The sequence below is a fragment of the Rhinatrema bivittatum genome, chromosome 3 (assembly GCF_901001135.1).
Source record: "Rhinatrema bivittatum chromosome 3, aRhiBiv1.1, whole genome shotgun sequence".
Lineage (NCBI taxonomy): Eukaryota > Metazoa > Chordata > Amphibia > Gymnophiona > Rhinatrematidae > Rhinatrema > Rhinatrema bivittatum.
Window position 1 is genome coordinate 213706440 of NC_042617.1, and position 19407 is coordinate 213725846.

Consider the following 19407-nt stretch of genomic DNA (forward strand, 5'->3'; position numbering starts at 1 on the left):
CAGGGATGAATGGAAGACAGCCTTTAACACCCGTGATGGGCACTTCGAATACCTGTTTATGCCTTTTGGATTGTGCAACTCACCCGCAGCGTTTCAGAAAATGATAAGTGATATCCTGCGAGATCTTCTGTATCAATGCGTGGTAGTATATTTGGATGACATCTTGATTTTCTATCAAGATCTCCAGTCCCATCAGACAGACGTGAAGAAGGTACTTCAAAGATTGCGTGACAACCGTCTCTATGCAAAACTTGAGAAATGCGCCTTTCATCAGGAATTGGTGCCCTTCTTGAGGTACATTGTCTCCAAAGAAGGATTTCAGATAGATCCTCAAAAGCTGAAAAGTATTCAAGAGTGGCCATAACCTATGGGTTTGAAAGCCTTACGCTGCTTCCTGGGCTTCACCAACTACTACCGTACCTCCATCAAGAATTATTCCACTCTTACAGCACCACTCCCGGCTATGGCAAGAAAAGGGGCTGACCCATCCCAATGGTCTTCTGAGGCCGTATCAGCCTTTCAAACACTCAAGCCTTCCAAACCAAGCCTTGTTTGCGCCACACTAACCAGCTGCATCCTTTCATCATCGAGGTCGATGCTTCTGATGTCAGCACAGAAGCAGTGTTAAGCCAGTATAGCGAGAACCATTTCCTCCATCCCTGCTCTTTCTTCTCACATCATTTCTCTCCAGCTGAGAGGAACCTGTCTACCCTTCGGGGTACCTCTCTACAATATGGACGCTTAGGGTACCCGCGCCTTAGGGGCCCGATTCTATCCTGAATCTCTGCTCCTCGGAGATTCTCTACTACTGCAACTTCAACATCTCAGTGAGTACTGCTGCTCCTGTCTATCTCTGCTCTGTCTCATTACAGAACCCTTGGACCATCTACCTCAGAGGACTACAGCCAGGTCCTATTGGCTATCAGGATCAGATGAGGCTACATCGCTGTACGCACCTTACAGCCTGCAGAGAGAACACCACAGCCAGAGATTCCTCTCTGGCAGGCATCAGTAACCACTACCTGAGGCTACCATCTCATTGCAGTATAATAAAAGACTATTCTCTGTGTCTGCATCTACTCAGAGTTAGCCTATCGTTGCAAGTCCCCACAGGGCTCCACCCTGTGGGAGAAGCCATCTTTTGCAATGATCAAGGGCTCACACTTTATCACCCAAAATCATAACACCTTGAGATTGATTGTGCATTCAGTAGAAGTAAGGTGAAAGGTAGGCATGTTTTGATGTTTAGGCTTTTAGTGTTTTCTGTGTGTTGTAAAGTCTTTGTCATCATGCTTTGATTTTTGTTTTTATTGTTAATAAGGTCACCATTTTTCCCCTGTCCTGTTATTGGTTGTATTCTGGTTTTTAATTCCATGTCTGTTAGTGATATTTGGATTACATGGCAGAGCACTGTAGAGTGATTTGGTAGTTATGTCAATGAATAGTCAACCTTCATAGAAGTATGGTTTTCAATTCAATGTCTGTGGTGATATTTGGAGTAAATGGCAGAACACTGTAGGTCAATTCGGTAGTTATGTCAATGAGTAGTCAACCATCGTAGAAGTAGGATGCAGGAGATATTGAGGTGGAGATCACAAGTGATGGCATTAGGTAGTGGCATCTTTCATCCTCAAGGATCCTCTGGGTTATCTGGGGTCCTTTAGGATCCTCTGAGATCCACTGATGTCCTCTGGGGTCCTTTAGGTTCTGCTGGAGTCTGTTGGGGTCCTAAGGTATTCTTTGGGGCTGCTGTGGTCCTCTGGGGTCCACTGGGTCTTCTGGATTCCGGATTCTTGCGTAGTCTTCTGGATTCTTTGGTTTTCTATTTTCAGGGGCCTTCAGTGGTCAGGGGGTCCTGATTATGTAAGCCCTGTCTCGGGAGCCAGAGCAAGAGTCACCACAAGCCAGTATGGTAATCAGCACGGAAATTCTGCACTCTCAATCGGGTGCTCAGGCAGCCACAACTCCAGTGCTCTGATGCTTCTCCGGTGGTCCCGAAGTGAGGCCGGTAGCGGGGTCTGAGGCCGCATGCCACGAACACAAGCTGGTAGTAGCGTACCTCTGCAGAGCCTGATTCAGAGCCGCTACTGAGGGACTGAAGTCACACGCCGCATGTAGGCCTCACGATGCGACCTGAGGCCACATGCTGTGAATGCTGGCTCGATCCTCCCTGTCAGGTGCCAGGCAGGTCGTGCAGACCTGCCATGGGCAGATGAGAGGCAGGCTGAGAGTCTCAGGCCAGAGGGAGAAGGGTTGTGATTGGAGGGAGGTGGATGGATGCTGAGCAACATTCACCCACCATTCCCAAATCCTTCGCGGCTGCTGCTGCAGCCTCCCTGCATGCCCTTCTAGCGTTTTACGTTCTCAGTGCCTCCCGCGGTACTCTGGCACTCCCAGTTCACTGCGCAGTTGCTGGGGAGGTGTTCTGGGCCTTGCGGCAGGAGCTCGGAGGAGAGCTTGATGGGAGAGCTCTCCTTAGGTCGGTGCCATCTTCAGGCCTTTCCATGATCCAATTTTCTCCTTAGATTATATCATCAAGCTAGGGCAAGAGAACATAGTACAAAATTTCATCTTTGTGAGACTTTCCTCACTCCAAATGAAGTCAAATCTTCACCGATGTGTACTGTGCTGTTTGTAAGTCTCACTATACATTAAAAAAATGGCCCCTAAACGTTAAAACCCCACCAATACCTCACCTCGAGCTATTAGCTGCCCCTCCTATAAGCATATAAACTGTTGCATACTATGAAGGGCTCCCCGGAGGCTCTCACTCTCTCTCCCCCCCCCCCCCCCAGGGCAAAATGCAATTTGAAAATTTTATCGCACACCTTAATACCAGGAAAAAAGGTGTCGTTATTTCCAGCATTAAAAACATGCGATAATGCCCCTCATTTTCATAACTCCCACCCCTTCCCAAAATTTGCATTTGAGCCATGCGATAGTGCTATTATAGAAACATAGAAACATAGAAATGACGGCAGAAGACGACCAAATGGCCCATCCAGTCTGCCCAGCAAGCTTCACACACTTTTTTCTCTCATACTTATCTGTTTCTCTTAGCTCTTGGTTCTATTTCCTTTCCACCCCCACCATTAATGTAGAAAGCAGTGATGGAGCTGCATCCAAGTGAATATCTAGCTGATAAGTTAGGGGTAGTAGGGGTAGTAACCGCCGCAATAAGCAAGCTACACCCATGCTTATTTGTTTTACTCAGACTATGTTATACAGCCCTTATTGGTTGTTTATCTTCTCCCCTGCCGTTGAAGCAGGGAGCTATGCTGGATATGCTTGAGGTATCAGTTTATTCTTCTCCCATGCTGTTGAAGCAGAGAGCCATGTTGGATATGCATCGAAAGTGAAGTATCAGGCACATTTGGTTTGGGGTAGTAACCGCCGTAACAAGCCAGCTACTCCCCGCTTTGTGAGTGTGAACCCTTTTTTCTTCTCCCCTGCCGTTGAAGCAGGGAGCTATGCTGGATATGCGTGAAGTATCAGTTTTTTCTTCTCCCCTGCCGTTGAAGCAGAGAACTATGCTGTATATGCATAGAAATAGAAGTAACAGGCTTATTTGGTTTGGGGTAGTAACCGCCGTAACAAGCCAGCTACTCCCCCCTTTGTGAGTGCAGATCCTTTATTCCACATTTCCTCTTGCTGTTGAAGCTAGAACGATGTTGGAGTCACAGTAAGCATGTGTACGTTTATTGAATAAGGGTATTGTCTCCAGGCAGTAGCCATCATTCTGGTGAGTCACCCACTCTTCATTGGCGGCCTCTTGACTTTATGGATCCACAGTGTTTATCCCACGCCCTCATTATGGTATTAACGCGATATTGTATGTGTTAACACCATAACGCATTAGCTGGATAATGCCACTTTGCCCTGGAATGCCTCTGATACAACTGGGTAAGTTTTCAGCTATTGTGTCTAATAGGGCCTATTCAATAACAATGCATATTTTCCATGTTAATGCATAGTAATATACTTTTGTGATTGGGGCTAATAATGAGGAAAGTACTTATAACAAAGCATAACATAAGTCAGACAGAAACAGGCAGAAAATAAAGTTTTCATTACCTTGAATCAATGGATGATGTACTGGTATCTGTATCAATATAGTAGTCTTTGCCTTTCCAGGAATGATAATATCGTACAATATTTCCATGATCAAGATCTGCTAATGCTAATATTTCCCGAAAAGCTTTTCTAAATAAATAAAAAGGAATGACAAATTTTCAATGTACAATATATGTTTCCCAAATTTCTGTTAGTAAAAGGAAGAGTAGGAGATTTTCAAAAGCAGAAATGCACAACAGTCAGAGTTTCTGTCTGAGATTCTGTAAGCAGCAATAATAAGAATTTAGGTGATAGCAGAGTTGTTTACCTGTAACAGGTGTTCTCTTAGGACAGCAGGATATTAGTCCTTACAAATGGGTGACATCATCCGATGGAGCCCAGCACGGAAATCATTTGTCAAAGTTTCTAGAATTTTGACTCGCATAATTAGCATGCCCAGCATGCCACTATCCGCGCGTCCACGCGGAGTCCCTCTTCAGTCTCGTAATATAGAATTCACCAGCGAAAAATAAAATAGCAAAACGAAAGGAGAACCCAATTCTGCGGGGTGGCAGGCAGGTTTCCTGAGGACTAACATCCTGATGTCCTAGGAGAACATCTGTTACAGGTAAGCAACTCTGCTTTCTCCTAGGACAAGCAGGATGGTAGTCCTCACAGATGGGAATATCAAATGTCTATAAATAGAGGAAAGTACATGTATATTTTCCCTTTGAAAAGTGATGTAATTTATGAGCGTATTTTCCAGCTAAGTTATATGGGAAGTTACAAAATCACCCTCATCGGGGACAATTTTGAAATGGTCTGCATAAGACCATGCGTATTTTTTACCTGTATGCTTGGCCCAGTTTTCAAATTGAAAGTATATATGAATTTTCACTTCAAAAATTGCTGCAGGTACAAAGACTTGTGGTCAGGTAGAATTTTGCTTGAAAAATATACATAAAGGGGTTGATTTTAAGACATGAGCATGCAGTTCCCGGTGCTCACACATGGACGCGCCAATTTTGTAATGTGCACACCGGCACGATCATGTTAAAAATGTAATGGCTGTGTGCACATGCATGCCGGATTTTAAAATCCGCTTGCACATGTGTGGGAGGCCTGCGACTCATGCACCCAGGGGGGGGGGGGGGATTTTATAAAGCAACGAGCAGTGACGCAAGAAGGGCTTCCCCAGTTCCCTCCCAGTCTGCTCCAATTAAGGAGCAGGGAGGGAACTTTCCTATACCCTTATCTAACCTTCCTACCTTTTCCCCTCTCCTTCCTGACCCCTACCCCCTATTAGAATTTTTTAAATTTTTTACCTACTGTTCCTTCGGAGCAGCAGTAGACTCTGCTTCCCCAGGACAGTGGCTAATGGCACTGTCCCAGCCCACTCCCCGCCCAGACCATGCCCCCGGCCTGCCCCTTTGGAGAGGCCTGGCACTTCGGCACGAATGGGGTTTACATGCATGATCAGGCCCTTCCGAAAATGCGCACAGCGCACGCAAGGCCGAGCCTTGCACGTAACTCACTGTTTTTACACACATGGCCCATTTAAAATCGGGCCGAAAGATTTGAACATGCAATTTATGCAAAACCTGTTTCTTCCCTGACCTAAACGTGTCCTCATGAATGCCGCATACTTATGTGGTTAAAAGTATGTGCATTGTCAAACAAAAGTGCATAATTTTTGCCATACTGAGTGTAGGCAATTTTCAGCCAGCTGATTTATGTAGGCAAATTGCCCTATATTATTGTTGTGATCCTGCCTTTTAGTGATAACATCCATTCCTGTGTTCACTTACTGAACAGAGGTTCTTTAACCTAGATGGGCCGCTAATCTCACAGGCCAAAATTCAAAAGGATTTAGGATTTCCAAAGTCTGTCTAATATTTGAGACAAAATGCTTTTTGTTCACAACAATCTCTATATTAAAAGTTCTATTTTGGTATTTTCTGGGGGAGGGGGGGGATTTATTTTTCATACTCAGATGCCAGGTTGGCATGGCAATCAAATATTTTGCCATGGCATCCAGGATTTTTATGCCCTGCTTCAGTTCCCACAGCCTCTGCTAGAACTGCTGTTCTATTTTGGTTGGTGCCTGCACCACACTGTTCTCAGTGAGCTTATGCTAAACAGTATCCTAACTCCTGTGCTGGTCTCAAGGCTTGCATGACTAAGCCTGCAAAACTAGTGTATGAATTCAGGCATTGTGGAGCACAAACTCATTGATAATTGCACAGTGTAGGTTCCAGCCAGAAGTGTTTCCAGTGTCGACAGTTAGAAAGTGAGGGCAAAGGGTAGCTGGCAGGAATTTAGGAGTGTGACTGGCTTAAACTGGCTTGGATGGCGTGGGTGCAGAGGGTCAAAGCTGACTAGATGGTGGGGGGCAATAACTGGCTTGCTGGGGGTGACTAAGGGAGGAGGGGGATGAATGACTGAGAAGAGAGGGTATAGCAGGCTGGAAGGGTAGGGGATGTCTGGCAGAGGCATGGTTGGCTGGAGGGCAGTGAGAGATTGAGGCTGTTGGGGATGAAGGTGTTGAGAGAGAGATTACTGAGGACAAGGAGTGGGTTGACAGTGGGAGACTGCTGTGGAGAAGGGGTGGGTTGAGAGAGAGACTGGCAGGGAGATTGAGAGAAATTGCAGACAGGATGGGGGATTGAGAGAAAGAGAGGATACTAGGAACAAGGTGTGGGATTGGGAAACTGCTGGGGTTAGGGGGAGAGAATGAGAATGTCAATGAAGATTTTCTGCCATTTCAATTGATGAAAGGTACAAGAGGAGTTGATTTGTACAATGCACTCTCTACCTAGCTGCATGAGGTTGCCCCTTCCTCCAAGCTGCAGCTTGTTGTCAGGGACAGTGCATGGTAGGTGGCCTGCTCAGGTGTCCACGGATTGAGCATCAGTTGAGGGTGGAAGCAGGTATGGCTGCATTTTTATGCCATGATCTCGCCTTCCACCTCTGCTCATCCTGGGTGACCGGAATACTTGGAATCTTGTGCCCAACGAAGGACCCTTTCTCGGAGTCGTTGGGGCACGACCGTTTTTCCAGTAGGAACTGGATGGGTGGCAGACAAAGAGATACAAGCTGGGTTAATTATATGGGTTGGCTCTTCCGGAATATCTTCAGGCTCAAAGGATCGTGAGAGGGCGTCAACCCGGAGATTCTTGTCGGGTGGATGATAGCAGAGTTCAAAATCAAATCTAAAGAAAAATAAGGCCCAACAAGCTTGGTGGGCATTGAGGTGTTGTGCTTGACTCAAATGTTCCAGATTCTTATGAGCAGTGAACACGCCATGCTACCAGACCCATTTACTCCACCCAAATTCCTCCTACTTGAATAATAATTTTTAATTTGCATATGCATTTTGCTCTGCAGTTTTTATCATGTGCATTAGGATGTTATTGCACGAGTTAGGGCCCTAACACAAAATGATAAATGACCCTGTATGTTTGCAGATGTATGTATACTATGATCTTTGATGTTTGTATTCTATTGCAACTTAAAAATATTTCACTGTGCATGTACGTTTATCCACAGTAGGAGGAGGCATTCCCAGGGGTGACAATTTTCAAAAGAATGCAAACAATTGTTCTTGGTATACTACTCATACAAATTAGCAGATGTAAATGTTTGCAGGCAGTTTTCATAGGGTAGTTTTCAAAGTGAAAGTATCTTCATACTTTCACTTTGAATACTGATGATTTTGCAGCAATATAAGCAGTTACATAATTACCCCTACAATTATTTTTTGTATACAGAATATTTGTTTTTCTGAACTCATTTGTTTGTTTTATCTAGTGTAATAACATGATTCTGTGTTATTTGTTTTGTTATAATACTCTAGATTTGTGTTTGGTTTTTTTATGTATTGTAGGACCATCTAGAACAGCATTAGATAGGTGGCATAGAAATGTAAAATATAAATAAATAAATGTATAGGCTGTACAACTGGCATCAAGTATTTCTGTATTAGAGCTAAACATGTATAGCCCATTATTAACAAATCCATCACAAACAAATATTTTATGACTCTATACAGAGGTCTGACAGTCCTGCATTAAAGCATTTGTATTGGAGTTTGTTCTGTGAAATATTTCCCAGATACAGGTGTTGGAATATGGCTATGTTGGAATCTTTACATTAAGAGGTCATTTTCAAAGCCATTTATGCACATAAAACCTGAGACTTACATACATACTTTTTTTCTTTTAATAAACGTGCACAAGTTATCTTGCGTAAGTTTATGCCCTGCTAAAAAGCAGGTGTATCTTTGTGCGAGACTGTTGGTGCACATGTCACGCCAATTACCAAAGCACTTTCTCTGTGAACTTATGTGCATGGGGTGAATTTTAAAGGCACTGCTTGCGTTAAAAGGCCCATATATGCAAATATATGGGCCATGCATGAGCAACGCGAATTTTAAAAGCGACAAATTATGGGGCGGATTTTAAAAGGGTTACGTGCATAACCCTTTTAAACCCCTCCTGCGCGTGCCAAGCCTATTTTGCATAGGTCCGGCGTCGCAGGGAGTGGGCGGGGCGGGATGGAGGCCTCTGTCACAGCGGCCATGCTGGGGGATCGCGCGGCCACTGTGCCAGAGGCCTCCTAAAGGTAGGGGGGGATTTAGGTAGGGCTGGGAGGTGGGTTAGATGGGGGAAGGGAGGGGGAAGCTGGGGGAGGCGGAAGGAAAGTTCCTTCCGAGGCCGCTCCGATTTTGATTTCAGAGTGGCCTCGGAGGGAACGGGGCACGCGCAAGCCATCGGGGCTCCCCTAGGGCTCGGTGCGCGCAAGGTGCACAAATGTGCACCCCCTTGCGTGCGCCGAGCCCTAGGGGAGCCCCAATAAGGGGAACCCCTTATAACATGTGCGCAGCTGCACGTGCATGTTATAAGATAGGGCTTAGATACAAAAATCTGGCCCTATGTGTGTAAATGCACCGGCGTGAGCTAAAAAATAAAGGGGACAGCGTTGGGGGCATGTTAGAGGCGTTCCAGGGAGGGGCCAAGAGTTACACACATAAATACGTATTTTAAATCCGGTGGCCTCAGTACATTGGGCTGTTAGCCGCACATGTTTACTTCTGCTCTTAATGACTGTAAGTCTGTATAAATCTCTATTTAAGCCTAAATCGACTGGGTGAAGGGTCTGGGTCAACAGTGGGGGGAATGAAGGCTGAAGAACCAGAGGGTTCTGGATGACTGAGACAGATTTAGCAAACTGATAGACTAATTGGTAAAACTGGGAATGGCCTTCATGCATGCATGTTTTAAAATCCGCTTACCTGCGTGCATTAAAGCAGACAAAATCCTAAGGAAATACATTTACCTGAGTAACCGCTTAAAATTAGGAGCACACAAATGCATGGTAGGTGTATTTTAAATCATACACATGTAACTGCACGCATGATTTAACATTCCAATGTATGTATGCCTGCGCACTTGTTTTAAAGTTATCGTTATAAGTTTGCTTTGAAAATGTTGGTCAAAGTCTGTGAAGTGAATTTTTAAATGGGTCTCCTATGTAAAAAATGCATATACTTGCAAAAGTAGCATGCATGCATGTGGGCATATGGTATTTTATAAATGTCAAGAGTACGTGTATATTTTTGGTTTTGTATGTATATTTTAATGGGGTGGGAAGAGATGGTCTAAGAGCATTAAGAAGTATGCTCAGAGGTTGCTGTTTTGAAAGAGATATGCATATATATATATTACCTAACTTATTATACATTTTTACATCTGCTAATTGATTTGCAGAAGTGAAACTGGAGTTCGTTATCTGCGGTATTTAAATGGGAGGTATGAATAAACTGGTGGGAGTTCAGGTTCAGATGCTAGAGGGGCTAGGTGAACTGGAGAAGGACTGAGTAAACTGGTGCAGGTATCAACAAAATGGTGATTCCAAGTATGCACACAAGTATTTTCAAAACAGTATACGCATAAATCAGGATTATTATGCATATGTGTTATTTTTTCATGCCTAAATTGTTTGTACTAGGGATGTGCAGGGGTAAAATATGTATTTTGTTTTTTCATTTTTTTATTGGGAGGGTTTTTCCCCAATGAATTTTGATGCCTGTAATGTTTAATTCATTTCTTTAGTTTAAAAAAACAAATCAAACATTAACCTCCCTAACCCCCAATCAAGAATGAAAAAAAAATGGAAACAGGGCCTCCCGAGGCCTCCTGTACCCCCACCACCCATCCCTCCCACTCGAAAAGTGATGGGGTCAGAATCCTCCCCCGGTCTCCACTTATCCGGTCCAGTGGGGATCCACTAGAAAGGACTAGGCCCAGGCTGAAGTCTCCAACTTGGATAGACTCTACACAAGGCCTCAGCCTGATCCCAACGTCTCTCCCTAGGCCCGACACCATGGCCTATGCTGGAAACCAGGTTCTTGGCCTGCCAGCAAGTCCTGGATCTTGGCATAGGCCAAAGCCCAGGCTAAGGCCCAATGCTGGTCCAGAGGCTGGGTCCCAACATCTGGGTCTTGGCCAAGGCTAAAGCCCAGACCCAGGCCCGACATGGGGGGCCCAGTCTGCAGGCTGGGTCCTGATGCCTGAGCCTTGGCCAGAGTCCGGGCAAAAGGCCCGATGCCAGGGTGTGTCCGGGAGACCAGATCCTAATGACTGGGCCGAGGCCCAGGCCAGAAGCTGATTAGGGGGCCCTGTCCCAATATTTGGGCCTCATCTCAGGCTCAGCGCTGGCTGCCATATAGCAAAATGGCAGCCTCCACTGAGGAGGATGCACCAGAGTTAATTTATTCCTGTCCATCCCCAGCAGACACCATTATTTGCAAAGAAAGAAGAGGACCTACTAGCCAGTGCTTTGGCATTGAGAACTGCGAATGACCTTGGGCCAAGGCTCCAGAGTTGGGACAGAGCCCGAGCTCTGGTCTAGGCTGAGGCCCAGGCATTGAGCTTGGGCCTTGGCTCTTGCCTAAGTGTCAGGACCCGGCCTACGGACTGAATCCTGGCTGAGGCCCAGGTGTCAGAATCCGGCCTTTGGACTGAGCCCCAACATTAGGGCTCCAGTCAAGGCTGAGGCCCAGGCATTGGGGACTTGGCCTGGCCGTGTTTTCTGATACCCAAAGGATCAGATGGTTTTTGGGGGGGGGGGGGGAGGCGCTGGGTCTTTCCTTGGTTCTTGACCAAGACCCCAACATCGACCGGACCTAGGCAAGGCCCCCGCTTTGGGTCTCAGCCTATGCCCTAGACAAGGCCCTAGCTTCTGGCCTAGAAGTAGGCCCATCTGGAAATTGTAATCAATCGAATTGGCCCTTATTCATTGCCTTTTGCAAATTCGGTTAAAACATATGCATATCCCTAATTTGTATATATGCTTATAAAATAGGTAGAGTATGCATTTTCTTGCATTAGAAATATTTGCCCTTGCTGAAATATACATGCAAATGTTTGGAGGAGAAATATGTGATATTTTATAAAATACAAGCATAAATCTCTCTGAGTCCATTTATGCACAAAAATGCTATACTGTGGATAGGTTAGAAAGTTAGATTGTGTACAAGTTACCACACAGAGTTTAGCCCAACAAGTACAGTTGCTCTCTCAGAGGGCAATTTTCAAATAGCCCACATACCCTTGCACAGTATGCAGGTATTTTGGCCATGTATACTTAGTAGCTAATTTTTGTATAAACCCCTTATTAAGATGTATTACTCTGACATCTTGATAATAACAATGCCATACATAGATTTATATTATAAGCAGACAAATCAGAAATTGCAATATAAGAAGGTAAACGCCAATTCTTCAAATACATTGTTAAATTATATAGAAATAAAATACTGATTCTCACATATAGTCATTGCTATCCCATCTCTTGACATTTTTCTTTTTTTCTGTATATACATTTATCATCAATTACATTACCATACACACTCTACCTATCAAATGACATCTCAAGGCTCAATGCTGATACACATATAGATAAATGCCATATAAAATAAATGTCTAAGATCTTTGTTAGTCATTTGTAAATGTTTTAGTCCTCATCTATGTTATCAGATTAATCTCTGATGCATGCCTAACAATATCTCTTGCTACTCCAGAGGTAAGCATTTAATAAAGGGGTTCCAAAACTTCAATAATTTCTTATAACCTTTCAATGTTCTCTTCCATATATTTATTTTTTCCATCCTTAAAGTATCAAATATTTGTTTAAACCATAATGCTATAGTGGGTACACCCTCTTCTATCCAATGTAGCATAATATATTTCCTTGCTATAAACAGCACTAAGTTGAACATATATTGATTAGAGCCTATATGGTGCGACAACATCAAGATGTTAATAAAAAAACACTAGTTTTGGTTGGTATTAGGGTCTTTTATCAACATCTTGGCATTGTTGCATCATACAGGTGAAAGCCATTTTGGGAACAGTGTCCTCCTCAGAGTAGTCCTTTGACCAGCTAGGGTTTTCCATTTTATGAGAGTTTACTGGAGTTTGAAACAATGCAAGATAAGTACTCTTTTAAAAAAAATACTGGTTTTGGATTCTACTATAAGTGGGCTTTCTAATAAGATAGATTGAACTATCCTGGTACATGATTATATTCGGTGCTGTTTATGTTGGCAGAGCTGCACCTTGTATGATACCAGAAAAAGGAAAATCCTTTAGTACCAATTTACAGGAAATAAGGGCTCATTTTTTTCTTTCATGTTTTGTTTTTGATTCATAAGTTCAGTTAAAACAGGATTCAAGCTCCTTTTTGGATTTAGTAATTTCAATGTTATAACAAAAAATCAGTGAAAAAATAAAATTTGCTATAACACATAAGAAAAATCAGTGGGGAAAGTAATTTTGACACTTATTTTTTTGTTAACACATTGACATTCTCAGGAAAAGTAAAATAAAACTGAAAACAAAAATCCCTACTCATATACCACATCTCAGATTCCAATCCTTAAAATTGTACCAGGTGGCTATCTTGTATTTTAGTTAAAGCTCTACGAAACCCTAATACAAAATTTCTCTCCACTGAATTATGAATGTCCTTGTTATTCAACATTATAAAGAATCTAGCCTATAAATAAGCAAATAATTGAATTCTCATTATTCAATTTGTCCTAATTTACTGAAAAGACATAATTTGTTTCCTCACATCTAGCACAGTAGAATTTTCAGTGATACTTCTCTTTCCATTTAATGAACATTGTATTTTCAGTAGCTAATTTTCAAAGAGAAACTAAACTCGGTAGTTTCTCTTTGAAAATTAACTATTAAGCACTCACCGCAAAAGTATCCACGTACTTTGCAATATGCAGGCTATTTGAAAATTGCCCTCTTAATGCAGAGATTCCAACATACTGTAGCTATGTAAACAAGCAAAGAAACACGGTACTCGATAGTCCAGAAAAATAGCAAATCCAAAGTATGTGGGTAGCTTCAACATAACTATTTTACACTAGATAATTTTCAAAGAGAAATTAACCGGGTAGTTTCTTTATTTTATTTATTTATCTATCTATTTATTTATTTAGTGTTTTTATTATACCGGCATTCATGACAGGCATCACATCATGCCGGTTTACATTTAACAAGGGGTGATAAACAAAGAGAAATTACAATAAACTTTAACAGGTGCATGGAAAGAAATAAGCAGTTACAATAAAACAGGGAAAAGCACAACTGGGAGCAACAAGAAAGAGGCAGGAGGAGTTTAACCAAGAGAGCAATTATTTACAATGTTAAATTTATGAAAATTAACTAGCATAAAGTGTGCTAAAAGCAGCCGCATACTTTGAATCTATTTGTGTGAGTGGTGCAATATCACGTTTCCCTGTATATCCGTAGCAATAATTAAAAGTTAAACCCTTCACTCCTTTCCTTGTCATGAGGCATTCCTCATGTGGGCACGGCCATGACCTCCTGAAGAGGTTGGAGGTTACTGCACCAGGCCAGGCACATTCTTACATATGTCCTCTATACTATAAACTTAAAACATTTAATTGATACTTACTCGTCACACAGCTTTACTTTTTTAACAGCGTAAAACTTCCCATCAAGTCTATGCTTTGCTTTATATACATGTCCAAATCCACCTTTGCCAAGTTGTGATACATCTTCAAAATCTTTAAAGCTGAAAATATGAATGAATTATTATATGAACAGGTATGTGGCACAAACTGATAGCTCTGATAATATGATGGCAAGCTGAGAGCCCTTATTACTAAACTGTGTTAAAAGCTTGCAGTAATGATTTTTTTTCCAACATGTGTAAAACACTCAGTCGTCTCAGGTGTGACTGTTCTGACCCCCCCCCCCCCCCATCCCAATTTTTACCTATTGCATTTGTAAGAGGCATCTCTGTCACACCGTTATTCAAAAAGAAGATTTTATTGGATGGCTATGGCTGCAGGACAGGTCAATTGCATAAAACAATTCAAATATTAAACATCAATTACTAAGCATATTCTCAATTCCCAGGGGAACCACACTTTCACCTGATGAATTTCAATTCCCAAATGCAAAATGGTATCATGCTACAGCAATGTAGTGTCAATGGGGATGCAAAACAGTCAAAGCCTTGCCCTCAGTTTACCTTGCAATCTGATCCTTAGTTACCGATGAAGTTTTCTGTGGTGCAATGATATCCTGGTCCATAAAAGAGTGGATTCACTCATTAAGCATGCCAACACAATTCTGGGTAGTGAGTAGTCCAATCGCAGTTGTCAAAAGCTTGAGACTTGACAGGCAACTTGTTTCGCTCTCACGCAGTTATATCACGCTACTTAGTATTCTTGCCCGGCCAGCGTTCAAACATTGTATTTGCCATGTGCCCCCAGATGTGATCAACCCTGCCCTCTACACTGCGGTTAATTGGCGATCTCCTATGCCTGACACATTGCATCAAGACCCCACAAGTTGTCTCAAATGGGTGGGATGGGTGAGAAAACCTCTGAAAGAAAAAGGTGGTGGTGGGACTAGATTACCCTCCCAGCCTCTGCCCCCTCCATTGCTCCAGAACTGGAAAATTTCCCCAGGTGTGGCCTGCTCCTCCTTAGCCAGGGATGGGTCAGATCCTTAACATGCTTTCACTAAAGACTATAAGAGGGCAATTTTCAAAGCCATTTATGCGGGTAAATTTGCTGTCTGATAATTTCCCACCCTCTCTGCAGGTAAAAGTGCATGCGTTGTTGAGAGGAGGCACTCCTGGCGCAGACTTAGAGCAGAGAATAATCAAACACATGCAGTTGTGCATTTTCAAAACTATGCACATTCAGCCAGATTTTAAATCGGTCATGCGCGTAGAAATCGCCACTTAAGCACACATTTTAAAAAGGTAGGTGCTAATTTCTGCCGGCGCCGGGGAAGTGCACAGAAAAGCAGTAAAAACTGCTTTTCTGTGCACCCTCCGACTTAATATCATGGCGATATTAAGTCAGAGGTCCCGAAGGGTAAAAAAAGTAAAGAAAAAAGAAAAAAAAAATTCGAAGTAGGCTTGAAAACCGGACGCTCAATTTTGCCGGCGTCCGGTTTCTGAACCCGTGGCTGTCAGCGGGCTCGAGAACCGACACCGGCAAAATTGAGCGTCGGTTGTCAAACCCGCTGACAGCCGCCGCTCCTGTCCCTAAAAAGGCACTAGGGACGCGCTCCTGTCCCTAGCGCCTCTTTTTACCTGTTTCTACCGCCGAACCTAATTTGCATACTGTATCGCGCGCACAAGAGAGTGTCCTGTGCGCGCACTGGGAAAGCAGGCGTTTGCCCGCTCTCCCGCGGACTTTACTGTATCGGCCCGTATAGCAGCAGAGTGAAGATGGACTAAGAAAGCTGCCTTAGCCCTGACTTAATGGGCTTTCACCTCACTCAACGCACAATAAAGCTCTGGAATTTGTTGCCAGAGGATGTGGTTAGTGCAGTTAGTGTAGCTGGGTTCAAAAAAGGTTTGGATAATAGCCGTTAATGGAGAAGTCCATTAACGGCTATTAATCAAGTTTACTTAGGGAATCGCCACTGCTATTAATTGCATCAGGCATAACTCACGGGCGCCGGCCAGCTGCCAGCACGCGATTCCCCGGCCCGGGAGCAGTTTCGGAGGCCTCGGCCATGCCCCCAAAACGCCCCCGGGCCGGAACCACGCCCACGGCCCTGCCCCCGGAACGCCCCTGATGACGTGCCGCTGCGATACGCCCCCCAGGAAAGCCCCGGGACTTGCGCGCACCGCCAAGCCTATGCAACATAGGTTTGGCACGCAGGGGGTGAAAGGGGCAGCTTTTCGGGTGTTATGCGCGTACCCCTTTGAAAATCTGCCCCTATGTGATCAGGGATAGGAATATTCCCAACTTTATTGGCTGTTAAACAACGAGGAAGCCATATTCAAAAGACATATATCAAAATCATTAAGCCCTTTTCTCTTCCTCATTTTTTAATTGTTTTGGCTATAAGATGAATTGATGGAATCACAAGGGCCTTGATTCTATGGAATTGAAAATGCATCCACAGCAAGACTGTTCCTTGCTGGTGGGAACTTTATTGTTGAATGGCATTGCAAAATTTTGTGGAAATGTCTAAAGTTTTTGGTGAAAGTTTTTAAAGCTTGCAGCTTTGTACCCGTGTGCTTTTTGTAGGGGTTGGTTTGAAAACAAAATAAGAAGGGGGGAGGGGGGCAGCCATTACTCTCCAGCCCGGTACCCGGAGGCTTCAAGGGAGTCTGCGCCGCAGGCACAGCTGAGGCCACCCATGTATTTTGTCATCTCGATCTGTAAGCCTTCAAAAAGTGGTGCCTAGTGGGGGGAGTGGGGATAGTCTTTACTTTCCAGCCCAGGACCTGGGGGCTTCGAGGGAGTCTGAGTTGCAGGCACAGCTGAGGCGTGTTGTCATCTGGACCTGAGGCCTTCAAAAAGTGGTGCATAGTGGCACGCTGTACACCAAAGGGGCATGGCCCTTATGCCGATTTTTTTCATCTATTGGTGAAATGGGTGAAAAAAGAGCTTATTCAACACTGCAAGTTTTTTTGAGTCCTGAAATAGCTGAGATCTCCTTTTCTCAAAAAGCACTTCTCCACCACCTATGCCTCAAACCTCATCAGGTATGTTGATGGAAGATTCTAATATTAACATTTCTGTTCTTAACAAACCTCAGGGCTGTAATGGCTCTCAGGTAGCTCAGGGGATCTAAGAGAGGTGAATTCTCCTGGGACTACACAATTACTAAGAGTTGAGGAAACTGCTCCATCTATATCTAAGAATACAGAGTTTCTGGTTAGAGCAGGATGCTCTATTCCAGACCCAGTGCGACTTCGCTTTTTTAAGGTGCGCCCTATAATGAGCCCCCACCTCCTGCGCCAACAGAGATATCCTTAGTGGACATTTGGCGAGTGATATCAAGGATTGATAATAACTTATCCAGTTCTGTGAGTCAACTATGTGAATACACTGTTAGTGTCACTTTAAAATTTTCGGAATTGGAGATAAGAACTTCCATTCTTGAATCTGCAGAGGGATTTTTTCCTGGGGCCCAGTTGCAACCCACATTTGCACACAGGCCAAGGGAGCTATCCCTGCCCGACTAGTCAGGGGTCAAGGAGTGAGTAAAGGCTGGACAGGACAGCAGGTTTTTTTGTTTTGTTTTCTGCTCTCTTTCTTATCCCTGGGAGAGGTACGTAACTCGGGCTGGCACAAGAGCAATGGAATGGAGCAGGTGATCCAGCTCCTTACTACGGGCCAGCAGCAATTACAGAACACCTGCAAACACAAATTAATCAACGGCAGCAGATACAATAGCAGAGGATGCAGCAGTACACAGTATTACTTCAGATCATGGAGGCTGTGCAGGCTGCTCTGAACAGGATATCGCAGGCAACCTCAATGCCTCACATCCTATTTAAAATGAAGGCTGCTGAAAACCTGGTCTTCCTGAAAAACTTTGAAAGAACAGCCTGGCTGTCAGCTTGACCTGAAACAAGTTGGACAACATACCTGGCGAACTTGTTCACAGGCAGAAGTCAAGTGGGTTTCTAAGCAGCCAACCCAGATGAGAGGGTCACCTATGCAGAGATCAAGGTCGCTATCCTGGAGAGAGCTAGGTATACCTCAGAAATATATTTGCAGCAGTTCCAGCAGGTACCCTGCAGTCCAAGGAAAGCCCCCAAAATTTATTTCACCACCTAAAAGATGCCAGTAGGAAATGGTTGCCATCGGAATCAAAGGCCAGACTAGAAATAGCCCAACAGGTGATCCTGAAGCAGTTCCTTAACGGGCTTGACCACCTCATGTGGAACTGGGTCTGTCGTCACACAGGCTTCACATTAGAAAGAGTCCTAAAATTGGCGGAAGCCTTCCATCTGATGCAATTAATGGCTGACGGTCTAAGGAGGCTAGAAAGGCAACCCGTGCAACCCCCTGGCGAAGCACAGAGATTGAAGCTCCCCAGCAGCGTTCTTCCAAGATGACTAGTTCTTCAGAGCTCAGAACCCAGGCCACAGTCCCTTCCACATGCTTTGACTGTGGTGGGAGAGGTCACTTAGCAAGGGACTGCTGATATGAGGGAAGGGGATTTATGAACATTAGCCTAGTGACCCAGCCAACATTACAAGGTGAAATACATGGGGGGAAAAGCAAATCTCCTTAACAGGGGCAATCCCAAGTCAAAGGAAAAAGGGAACTGTGGAGAGGCTGGAGAAGGCCAGGAAGCGGGTGTGTATGAATGTCTTTACTTTCTGTGCCCTTTGCATGGAGAACAGCCATGACAAGGAGCACTGCCCATATTGACGGCCTACAAGGGGCAGTGCAGGGGTGGGGCGATCTGCCCCACAGACTTGCTTGTTCTGTTTGGCAGAGGACCATATGGAGAAGGGATGTCCCTGGCGTAAAGATATGGATGGAGCACAAACGCAAAGGGGCAGAACAACATGGAAGAGAATCAGAGGTGGGGCTAGGGCCCCAGAACGAAAATGATGACTGGGTGCGTGAATGGTGCCATACTTGATCAAAGCTACAACTTCGCAGACACTCCTCATACAAAACTAAGACTTTATAATCCAAGTCGAACTGGATGGAATGCCCACCCAAGCGCTGATCGATTCGGAGTGCAGCAAGACTCTCATTTACAAGACTTGCTTCAGAAGCAGCATATCAACCACAAGAGGAAAAAGACACTGGCGTGTATGCACAGGGACAAAGCAAAACGCTCAACCAGCCAAATCCTGTTAGCAACTCCAGCAGGACAGGCCATGATAGAAGCATGTTTCTTTCCTGAATTCCCATATCCAGTAATCCTGGGATGAGATCATCCCCAGTTTTCAACCCTGTGGGGGCAGCTCACGGATAATTGGGGTCGTCCACCAGGAAGGGGAGTGCCCTTCAGGCCGAGCCAGGAT

At 44.3% G+C, this 19407-nt stretch overlaps 1 protein-coding gene across 1 annotated transcript in view; it reads right to left on the bottom strand.

Annotated features, from left to right (window-relative positions):
• Positions 1-19407, bottom strand: part of EIF2AK2 (eukaryotic translation initiation factor 2 alpha kinase 2) — a 357779-nt gene that overhangs the window by 117789 nt on the left and 220583 nt on the right. Inside the window, exons 12-13 of the mRNA XM_029594168.1 lie at positions 14050-14169; positions 4075-4203 (exon numbers count right to left, since the gene is read on the bottom strand). Coding sequence (XP_029450028.1) covers positions 4075-4203; positions 14050-14169 — 249 coding nt within the window. The remainder of the gene's footprint in view (positions 1-4074; positions 4204-14049; positions 14170-19407) is intronic.